The sequence below is a fragment of the Arvicola amphibius genome, chromosome 5, assembly GCF_903992535.2.
Source record: "Arvicola amphibius chromosome 5, mArvAmp1.2, whole genome shotgun sequence".
Lineage (NCBI taxonomy): Eukaryota > Metazoa > Chordata > Mammalia > Rodentia > Cricetidae > Arvicola > Arvicola amphibius.
Genome location: NC_052051.1, coordinates 22,867,524 through 22,878,144, shown reverse-complemented (window position 1 = coordinate 22,878,144; position 10,621 = coordinate 22,867,524). Strand labels below are relative to the sequence as shown.

General features: G+C 46.4%; 1 protein-coding gene across 7 annotated transcripts in view; it reads right to left on the bottom strand.

The window, feature by feature from the left end:
• Window positions 1–854: 854 nt before the first annotated feature.
• Window positions 855–10,621, bottom strand: part of Ggt7 (gamma-glutamyltransferase 7) — a 28,795-nt gene continuing 19,028 nt past the window's right edge. For 6 of the 7 annotated variants that reach the window (XM_038331631.1, XM_038331633.1, XM_038331634.1 and 3 more), the window contains 5 exons: window positions 7,967–8,116; window positions 7,729–7,846; window positions 6,888–7,025; window positions 5,635–5,734; window positions 856–1,878 (listed from right to left, as the gene is read on the bottom strand). In XM_038331631.1, the coding sequence (XP_038187559.1) occupies window positions 1,715–1,878; window positions 5,635–5,734; window positions 6,888–7,025; window positions 7,729–7,846; window positions 7,967–8,116 (670 nt within the window). In that variant the 3' untranslated portion in view covers window positions 856–1,714. Of the gene's footprint in view, window positions 1,879–5,634; window positions 5,735–6,887; window positions 7,026–7,728; window positions 7,847–7,966; window positions 8,117–10,621 lie in introns of all 7 variants that reach the window. The other variant, XM_038331636.1, reaches the window with a different exon arrangement.

The following is a 10,621-nucleotide window of genomic DNA, read 5'->3' as shown; positions in this document are numbered from 1 at the left end:
GCTCATATGCTTGAATACTTAGTCTCCAGTTGGTGGAACTGTTTAGGAGCATCAGGTGTGGTTAGAGGAGCTGTGTTACTAGAAATGGGCTTTGAGATTTCAAAATATCTCCCAGCAATTCCCGGTGTTCTGTCTTCTGCCTGCAAATCAAGATGTGTGATCTCAGCTGCTGCTTCAGCCACCTGTGGGCACGCCACCACTCTGACATCATGGACGCTAGCCCTCTGGAGCCATAAGCTCAGTTAAAGCATTTCTTCTTAAGTTGTCTTGACCGTGGTGTTTCATCAGCAATAAAAATAACTGACGCAGCTTGTACAAATGACATCATATATGAAAGATACTTGTCTGTTGTGTGAAATATTATTGTTCATAACGAATAGCTCACCCAGTAGTTGTGAAATTGGTGAAGAACACACGTTGTAGAATCAGACATCCAGAGACTGAACCCATGTTCTTCTGTTTAATAGATAAGAAACTATGGACAAGTCTTTTAAACGACTTTTTGCCCAATTCCCACCAATAAGGATAATAGTATCCGTACCTAATTTATGAGGTTTGTGGCAAAGATTAGGCAAGATTACCCCCATAAAGTGCTTAGCATTAAATGCTTGATAGATATCTACAACAAAAGTTGTTATTATTTTTTTATTACCAGTACAAGTTATGGAAACACAACCCCTACAAAGTCGATTCCAGGTTGTCCTGGTGTCACAGGCTTCTGAGATAGGGTGAGCCAAGGTTTCCTCTCTCACTCCCACTTCCAACCCCACATGTTTGAGCACTTGGTCCCTAGCTGGGCACACCTTGATATTTTTGGAGGTTATAAAGCCCCTGGGGGGCGGGGTAGGATCTAGCTGGAGGAAGAGGATCTCTGGAGAATAAGGCTTGAGGTTTAATTACTGGCCCCTTCATTCCAGTGTTGTCTCTGCTTTCTGGTCTACCCAGGTGTAAGCAAGTTTCCCTGCCATAGCTCAGAGCTGTTGTGTCGTCATGCTGCCCCTGCCTGAGGGATGAGATTCCCTCAAACTGAGAGCCAAATGAAATCCTTTCTGCCTTAAGTTGTGATAGAACACACTTGTCAGGTGTTCTATCAAAGCAATGAGAAAGCAATCACCACATCAGTTAGACAGAGATCAAGCCAGAGTCATGGTTAAGCAATATTCTTTCTTTAATTCCCTTTTGCAAATGGAAGCCCCTGAGCTGATACCCACCCCTCCCCTTACCCGACTGCCTTGGAACCTTCAAATGCAAGGCCCCTGCCTCAACCTGGTGGAAGGGGACGATGACCTCTCCCTATGATGGCCTATTTTAAAAAATCCTAGTCACTTAAGAAATGGGGCCAGGTACAGGAGCTGGAAGACAAGGCCTAGGTCAGACCAGTCTGAAGGTGTCGGGGTTGTGAGACCCTTGAGAAGGGTTTGCAAGCACATCCCTAAGCTCAAGGGCAGCATGGCTGTGAGAGGAGAAGAAACAGACAGACAGTCTGACTCCTCAAGGTCCTGCCTGCCTGGTTGTGGACACTGACGTCACCATTACCACCAAAAGCCTCCAGGTGGAGAATTTTCCAGTTACTCTGGGATAGGGTTTGCTAAGCATCCCCTCTGGCCCCTGATCTGAGGCATCCGTGGGGTCCCCCTGAGACCAAACCTGGGAGAAAGAGGGACTCTGGGAACATGCAAAGGCGGGGAGCAGAGATCCCGCCCACCCCAATGCTCTACAGGATGGTGGCTCCGGCTGCATCTGGGCTTCGAGGGTCCTTTACACCGATGATGAAGTTGTTGGTTCTCCGACTGCCGTGGACCCAGGATAAGACATCTACCTTCTCCACATGGTGACCCCTGGCTTCCAGGAACTCAATCTCTTCCTCGGTGAACTCACCTGGAAACCATCCCCCCGGCAAACATGCATTTAGAGCACTGGCTCAGGAACCTTATGATTAGATCTGACTCAGTCTGGACTATTTCCACAGCAGGAACGATGTGATTTTGCATAAACTGCTTTACTTCAGTGGGCCTCCTTGTCCTCCTGCACAAAATGGGGGATTATAGAGAACCCACTACATAAAGTTGTTGCAAGGATTAAAGGAGATGATACACAGGAAGTACCGAGCTTGGAGCATTGCATACAGGGATCAATGATGGGCAACCACTCTTTTTGTTTGGTTTTTACAGACAGGATCTCTCAATTATGTAGTTCCAGCCATCCTGGAACTTGCTATGTAGACCAGGCTGGCCTCGAACTCACAGAGACCCGCCTGCCTCTGCCTCCTGACTGCCGGGAGTAAAGGCGTGCGCCACCACCACCCAGCCTCAGCACTCATTCTTAATAATGGCAAAAGGCCTGGACTCTATCTCCAAGTGTCACCACTGCTCGTGTGGGCTACTGCACGATCTACTTAATGGTCATTCATCCAGTCCTGCCTTCTTTACAGCTTCACATGCTGGCCAAAGGCATCTTTCTCCCACTCTCTGATAGGTCTCGAAATAAAATTCAAAGTTCACCTCTATGGCCCACCGCCAGCTGGGACCCCAGTCCCTCTCTAGTCTTCTGACTTCCTTCTGTTCTCCACCTTGTTTAACTCGCTTCCAGCCATACTGCACCCTTGCTGTCTCTTAAGTACAAGGCCTTGCTTTCCCCTGTCACAAAGTTGGTTCCTTTACTTCATTCCTGTCAAAGGCATCTCTTTGAGAATCTCCCTGTTATCTAGAATATCAGTCTCTGCCAGGTCTTCCTTCCTTCTTCTCTCCCTCCCTCCCTCTTCCCCTTCCTCCCTTCCTTTCTTTCTTTTTTTTTCCTTTTGAAATAGGGGTCTCATGTAGTCCTGGCTGACCTCAGACTCCCTATGTCCCTACTAGCGGAGAAGCCCCTGAACTTCCGATCCTCCTGCCTCTACTAGCGGAGTGCTGGAATTCAGGGCAGCACAAGGTTCAGTTTATATGGTACTGGAATAGAGCCTAGGGCCTCATGTGCTCTGGGCAAGCACTCTACCAATGGTGCTACATCCATAGTCACATCCGGCCATTTTCTTTTGTTCTGTTTGAGCAGAGTCTCACTGTGTATCTTTTGCTGGTCTGGAAGTTGCCATGTAGACCAGGCTAGCCTTGAACTCACAGAGCGCTGCCTGCTTCTATCTCTCAAGTGTTGGGATTAAAGGTGTGCGCCACTGCTCCCGATACCCCCTGCTTTTCCCACAAAGTATTCACTATTATTCCTACGGATTGGTTGCAACCCTCTCCTTAATTTAAGGTTTTTTTTAAAGGCAAGTTGTCTTGTTAGTGATTGCTTCCTAGTGCTTAGAGAAGGTCAGCACACTGTCTGTGTGCATGCTGAGTGCTTCTTAAGTTAGACCTCAACAGTCTAGTTTATGTCACTTCCCTTGTTCCTTTATAAAGATTTGGTCTTCTTATGTTCCCAGACAGGATGATTTTAAGTGGTTCTTAAGAAAAAACATTATTATTTATTTACTTATTATTTTTTTTTTTTGCAACAGAGTCTCTCTGTTATGTAGCTCTGGCTGTCCTGGAACTCACTCTGTAGACCAGGTTGACCTCAAACTCACAGAGATCTACCAACCTCTGCTTCCCAAGTGCTAGGATTAAAGATATGCACCCTCGGGCTGGAGAGATGGCTCAGAGGTTAAGAGCATTGCCTGCTCTTCCAAAGGTCCTGAGTTCAATTCCCAGCAACCACATGGTGGCTCACAACCATCTGTAATGGGGTCTGGTGCCCTCTTCTGGCCTGCGGGCATGCACACAGACAGAATATTGTATACATAATAAATAAATAAAAATAAATAAATAAATATTAAAGAAAATATATGCACCCTCTAGCTTGGCCGCTAAAACTCCATATTACTGAATAGTATTAAATCATTACATCAGAAATCTATTCCTTTGTGGTTCACTTCTCATCCTTTTTTTTTTTTTTTTTTTTTGGTTTTAGAGACAGGGTTTCTCTGTGGCTTTGGAGCCTGTCCTGGAGCTAGCTCTTGTAGACCAGGCTGGTCTCGAACTCACAGAGATCCGCCTGCCTCTGCCTCCTGAGTGCTGGGATTAAAGGCGTGCGCCACCACCGCCCAGCACTTTTCATCCTTTTGATTATGGCAAGGAGCAAGTTTCAGGCTGGTCTCTAATATTTCCTGAACTCTTTCACAGTGAGAATGATCCTCCAGGCCTTCTATAGACAACACCACCTAGCAATAACCTAAACATATTTGACTTTTAAATAACTATTCAGGATCTATTTGTTGCAAATGCTGTCATTTTCCTATTTGTGATTTAGGTTTAAGTTCAAACTACACTTAGTTAAAAAAAAAACAAAGGAGGGAGGCGGGGAGGATGGCTGGAGAGATAGCTCAGTGAAGAGCATTGGCTGCTCTTCCAAAGGACTCAGGTTCAATCCCAGCACCCACATGACAGCACACAACTGTCTGTAACTCCAACTCCAGGGGATTCGACACTCTCATACAAACATATGCAGACAAAATACAAATGCACAAACAAAATAGGTCATTAAAAAAAAGGAAGTGCATCTGTAGAGATTATGCAGTGTGGCATGGAGTTTGTGTAAAGTCACAAAGGGGCTAGGCAAATTCAGAAGTTTGGAAGCAGCTGGCCCTATGCTCTCCCACGCCATTCTTTCTGGGTTCTTCACAGATTGTTCCTCCTGTCCAGAAAGTCATTTATCACTACATACTGAATCCCCACTCCTAATCCAGTCAGTTGCCACCTCCTCCATGAAACCTCCTGAAATCACTTGCTGGTAAATTTTTAACTAGTTTATAGCTACCATGAGCTTCTTTATCTGCAAAATAGCGATGATACTGACCGAGCAAAGACTGTCTCCATCAATCCTGGATCCTCTTTGAACTAGCAGAGTAGATTATAATAATAACTACTCAAAAGTGTGGTGTTTTCCTATTTATAAAACTAAACCATGTTCAAAAGGAAGCTTTTGTTGTTGGGACAACTCTGTCTCCTCACCATAAACTGCTGAGGTCGTGACCTTGTCCCTGCTCTCCTCTCTGATCCTAGCATATCCTCGTTCACCTTGATCTCTTTTTATCTCTTAAAAAGCAAGAAGCCCAATTCTGCTCTGAGTTCTCTGCACTTGTTCTTTATCTACAAAGCTCTGCCCCAGTTTCTGGCATGGTAGGGGCTTTCTCATTCTTCAGATCTCAGCTTAGATGTCACCTAAGAGAAGCCTCCCCTGATCCCAATTACATCATCCTGCTCTGATGCAGCGCCTGAGCTTTCCTTTTGCTAGCTCACATTTCTCTGCTTATTTTTCCTTCTGCCTGTAAACGCAGTATCCCCGAAGCTGGGATGCTGCTTGGCACATAGTAGGTGTTCATCATACCCCACGGAATGAAAGCTTGCATAACAACAGCTGTTTTTTTTATAAAGGAGAAAATGAAGTCTCAAGAGTTGAGACATGGATTTCCTGACGTCACAGGAAAGGCCACGATGGCTCCAAACCCCAGATCTTACAGTAGCCCTACCGGAATTTGTCAGGGGAGCTCCCTAAAACCTTCGCAAAAAGGAAGTTAGCACTGGTCAAGGCAGGCAAAGCCTTGGGAGAGCCCTTCTCCACCAACCCCCGTGTCCATCCTGTAGGAATTTGCTCTGCACTCACTGTCCACCTGCAGGAGGTTGGACTGCAGGTCCGGGTGGAGGCGTCCTCGGGCCAGGCTGTCACTCAGGTTCCGGTTCAACGTCAGGACATTCAGGAGAACCTGTAGGCAGGTGAGGAGAGTTAAAGGAAGGGGCGTGACTAGCATCGGTCTTCTACAGTCTAGCCAGGGGCTTCCTTTTTCCTCTCTGAGAAGGCAGGGTTAACAGGATGATTTAGGGAACAACATGGGTAGCTTAGCTTAATGGTCAGGAGTTGGATAGACTCCGGAACTGAACTTCCTACCCAATGCTACTAACTGAATCAACGTGAGTCAACTTCTTAACCTGCCTGAGCTTTAGTTTCCTCCTCTGTAAAACCAGAACAGTCATTCCTCCCAGAGTTGAAGGAGTTAAAAGGGTCAACACACACAGTGCCTAGCATCTAGCAAGGATGCTGTGATGTTAGTTATTGTTCTCCACTTCACAGGCAAGGTCACTAAGGATCAGGAGGGACTAAGTGATTTCCCCATTATCACACAGCTGAAGATTATTAGCAGCACTTGGGCTGGAACACAGGGAAGTCTAGTTCCAGAGCTGTTAACCCATTTCTATTACTTTATATTTTACCATGAGGCTTGTGGTTTGTTACATCTTGCTTCTTGGGCGGCTACAAGGTGTCTGCCTGACTCTGCCTTCTTTTTCCCTATATTCAGCTTAGTTTTCCCACCTACCTATATTCTGCCCTGCCACAGGCCAAAGCAGTTTCTTTATTAACCAATGGGAATAAAACATATTTATAGCATACAGAGGGGAATCCCACAGATTTAGCTCATCACCTGTCAAAAATATGAGTATTGTGTGTGTCCGGTGCTCAAGGCACTCACGGAACTGTCTTGAGGTATTCTGAAGAGTAGCACAACCTTCCTTTCAAAATAAGAGTCCACAGCATGCTGGTGGTCTATTCAGATATAGAGCAGGGGATGGTGGGACTTGAGGCTTACAGAACTCGGGCAGCCCAGATGTTATACTACTTCTGAATTCTACGGGCCCTGCGATTTCCCCCGGAACTTGTGGAGACAGAGATCTTCAGGACCCCATTTTCACTATGAAGGCAGCCCAGCATACCTGTGCCCAGCACAGGACTGGTCCAATGTGGTACAGCTCGTGATTGCTGGGAAAGTGATAGAAGACAACCCAGAGACGTGTGGGGTACCTGTAGACCACGTCACAGCACGGCTCCTGACTACAAAAGACTCCTAACGGAGTAAATCTCACCTGGGTCAGGCCACTGAGGCCTCGGGCGGCTCCGTTGGCCCCCAGAGCGAGGTAGGTCCCGCAGAGGCCCTCTGCCGGTCGGACTACAGTGGGCAGCAGGAAAGAGAGGGGCCGCTTCCCTGGCTGTACCGAGTTCTCCTGTAGCCAAAGGCAGAGATGAAACGGGAGATGGAGAGTGGAGCGGCACAGGGAAGGGACCAGTTTAGCCCCGTCCCACTTCTCTTCTACACGGTCCACAGATTCAGCTCCTGAAAGATGGGTCCCCTCCTGGCCACAACGAGCTGTCTGTGAGAGAGGAAGTGTTCCTAGCGTGGTAAGAGCGAGTGGGATGTGGAACCGCTGAGTTATGGGGCTGGTATGGATGGAAGGGGGAAAGACAGCCAAGAAAAATGATAATGGGGACAGTAACTTCCCATTGGACCATTTCTGTGTTTTTGCCCTATAGGAAGCTTGCGGGAGTAGAAACGCTGGTCTCCAAGTGGACAATAATACCTTCTTTAGTATCCAGCCACAGATCCGAGCGCCATTAGCCCAGCATTATATAATCTTAGCTCTCTAGTGCTAGAAAGGGCTCAAGCCCTAACTGGGGTCAGCTGTCTCATTGCCCAGAGAGGACACAAGGCTTTCCCTAGTCACACTAAGATCATGACAGAATGGCACAAGAATTCCTTAGACCCACCAGCCTCCATGTTCCAAACTTAGCAGGGTTGGGGATGAAATGAACATCGTGTTTCCTTAAGACAGAAATTCTTATAGGAAATAGGGGGGAAGAAAGCCCCATGGTGCTGCATGTCCTACCTAGCCTCAAGGTCCCTGGGAGAGCAGAGAAGCAAGAGCCTACCAGGCTGGGTGCAGAATGGTTAGCTGTCCTGTTGGGCCAGGAGAAGTCCAGCATCTGGCTGTTGAGTAGGATCCCAGAGGGAGTGATGAGGCCACTACCAAAAGGCCGGTTCAGGGAGCTGGGCGGGTAGAAGTGAGGTTGATGAGCCCTGTGGCCGCCTTCACCTTTACCCAGCCCCCACCTCCCATCCTGCATGGAGTGATTTCTTGTCACTGGTGCTAAGCCTGAGCTGACATACCTGACCATGGCCACAATGAAGTCATCAGGGCCCATGATCAGCACCTGGGCAGCTGTGGGAGCCCCATCCAGCTCATAGACAGGCAGGAGTGGGGCAGGGGCTGCCTGAGAGTCACTGATGTGGCCCCGGAAGTTGGCAGCCTCCACCTTGCTGCAAAGGGGGTGGTAGAGGAATGAGAACACAACAGCTTTGATCACATCCCACCTGTCTGTGACGTTCATGTGGTTACTGAGTTAGATCTGCCTGCTTTGCTGGAATAATAAGCCTACAATGGTAGATTGCACTGCCCACACGTAGGAAACTCCCTCAGTTAAATCTTCCTGCTTTGCTGGAATAATAATAAGCCTATAATGGTAGATCACACTGCTCACATGTAGGAAACTCCCTTGGTTAAATCTGCCTGCTTTGCTGGCATAATAATAAGTCTACAATGGTAGATCGCACTGCTCACACAAAGAAAACTCCCAGGAGAGAACTACCTGATGGAGGACTCTCATTGGTTAATAAAGAAACTGCCTTAGCTTTTTGATATTATTTCGGGGCATAAGCTAGCCAGGTGGCTGGGAGCAGGGCAGGATGAAAAGCACGCAGCCCGCTGCTCCCTTCTACAACGACCGAATTGAAGCAACTTATTTAGGTGTTATTCAGCAAGCTAGAGTCAGCTTTTTATTTTACTTAATGTTCCAATCAAGCATCACAGTTATTTGGCTCTACCCCTTTCTATGAAAATGCCTGGGGCCCCGTTGATGCTCTGAGATACTTGTTTGGAATAAACAAGCTTGACTGGTTTGGCCTAATGTTTGTAGTTTGGAGCTAAAGTTCATTTAGAATTTAGTTAGATGGGGCCCATGAGATGGCTCAGTGGGTAAACAAATGTTGCAAAATAGAAAGGACAATGCAGTAATCTCCATCATCAATCTTAAGTCAACATGGCGTGCAGTTTGCTTCCTTCAAGGCTAGCTGCTTTCTGCACAAGCCTGACAACATGAGTTGTCCTCTGACCTATACACACACATCGGCAAGTATATGGCTCCACAGGCATTCACAAATCACACATCATCCTCATTAAATAAATAAAATAAATATTTAAAAACTGTTTAGTTAGGAGGTTAGAGGGATGGCTTAGTGGTTAAGAGCACTGGTTGCTCTTCTAGAGGACCCAAGTTCAATTCCCAGCATCCACGTGGCAGTTTACAATTGTTTGTAACTCCAGTTCCAGGGGATCTGACATCTGCATACAGACATACATGTAGGCCAAACACCAATGCACATAAAATTAAAATAAATCCAATAAAGCAAAACAAACAAACAAACAAACAAACAAAATGTTTAGTTAGAAGCCAGAAGTGAGCTGGCAATGGTGGCACATGCCCTTTAATCCCAGCACTTGGGAGGCAGTGACAGGTGGATCTCTGTGGGTTCGAGGTCAGCCTGATCTACAAGGCTGATGACCACACACAGTGAGCTACTTTGGGCAGGTGGGAAAAGCTTGATTTTCACCCTTCGTCCTTGCTGCTTTGATGCTCTTTAGTTTGCATTGTTCTTATTTTTGCCTTGTTTTGATCAATGATATTAACTTTCGTTTCTTGAGACAGGATCTCTCTTTCTAGCCCTGGCTGACCTGGTACTCACTAGGTAGACTAGGTTAACCTTACATTCAGAGATCTGTCTGCCTCTGCCCCAGAATGCTGAGGTTAAAAATGCCTGCCCCCACTATATCTAGCACGATATTAACCTTTGTTATAGTGTGTGTGTATTTCTGTTGTGTGGGGCACGAGTCTGCCACGTGAACACAAGACACGATGCACATGTGGAGGTCAGAAAACAATCTCGGGCGTCTGTCCTCACTGTTCACTTTGAGGCAGGCTTGCTGCCTTTTTTTTTTTTTCTTTCTTTCTTTGTTTTTTTTTTTTTTTTCCCACTGTTTATGTCAGGGTGGCTTCTGGGAATTCTAGCTCCACCTCAACAGTTTACTAGAATTACAGACATGTAATTCTATGCTGGGTTCTGGGGTTTAAAACTCAGGTCCCCACACTTGTGCTGAAAGTGATTTTACCCACTGAGCTATCTCCCAGTCTCCATGGCTTTAAATTGACAGATACAATTAGATGTATTTCATACAAAGCAGCTCCCATTGTAGCTCAGGTTGACCTATGACCTAGCTCAGTAACTTACTGTGTAGCTCCAGCTGACCTTGAAGTTATGGCAGTCCTCCTGCCTCATCTTCCTGAATGTTGGAATTATAGACACAAGACACCAGCATATTTTGAGGAGGAGGTACTTACACATGGAAGAAGGGTCAGATCTCACTAATTAACAACTGTGACAGTCCACAGTTATCATTTTTGTAGTGACAACACCGAACTCTTTGTATTATTCAAACTAGAGTAGCTCGTCACCAACTCCAGTCGCCATGCTATGCAAGAGCTCTCTTGAACTTGTTCTGCTACTTGCAACTGGGCATCCCTTTCTCTGAAACCTCTGAATCCCCCTCTTTTTGCTTTTAAATTATAAGTTGCTCACAACTGAATCCTTAGAGTGACGTTTGAGTAACAGTACAAATTTACATAAACCATATTTTTGGCTTCTGGTTTTCCTGGAGCTAGACTGTAAGTCAAGTACCGTAGTAGTCAAACAGTTAACCCATTCTTACCT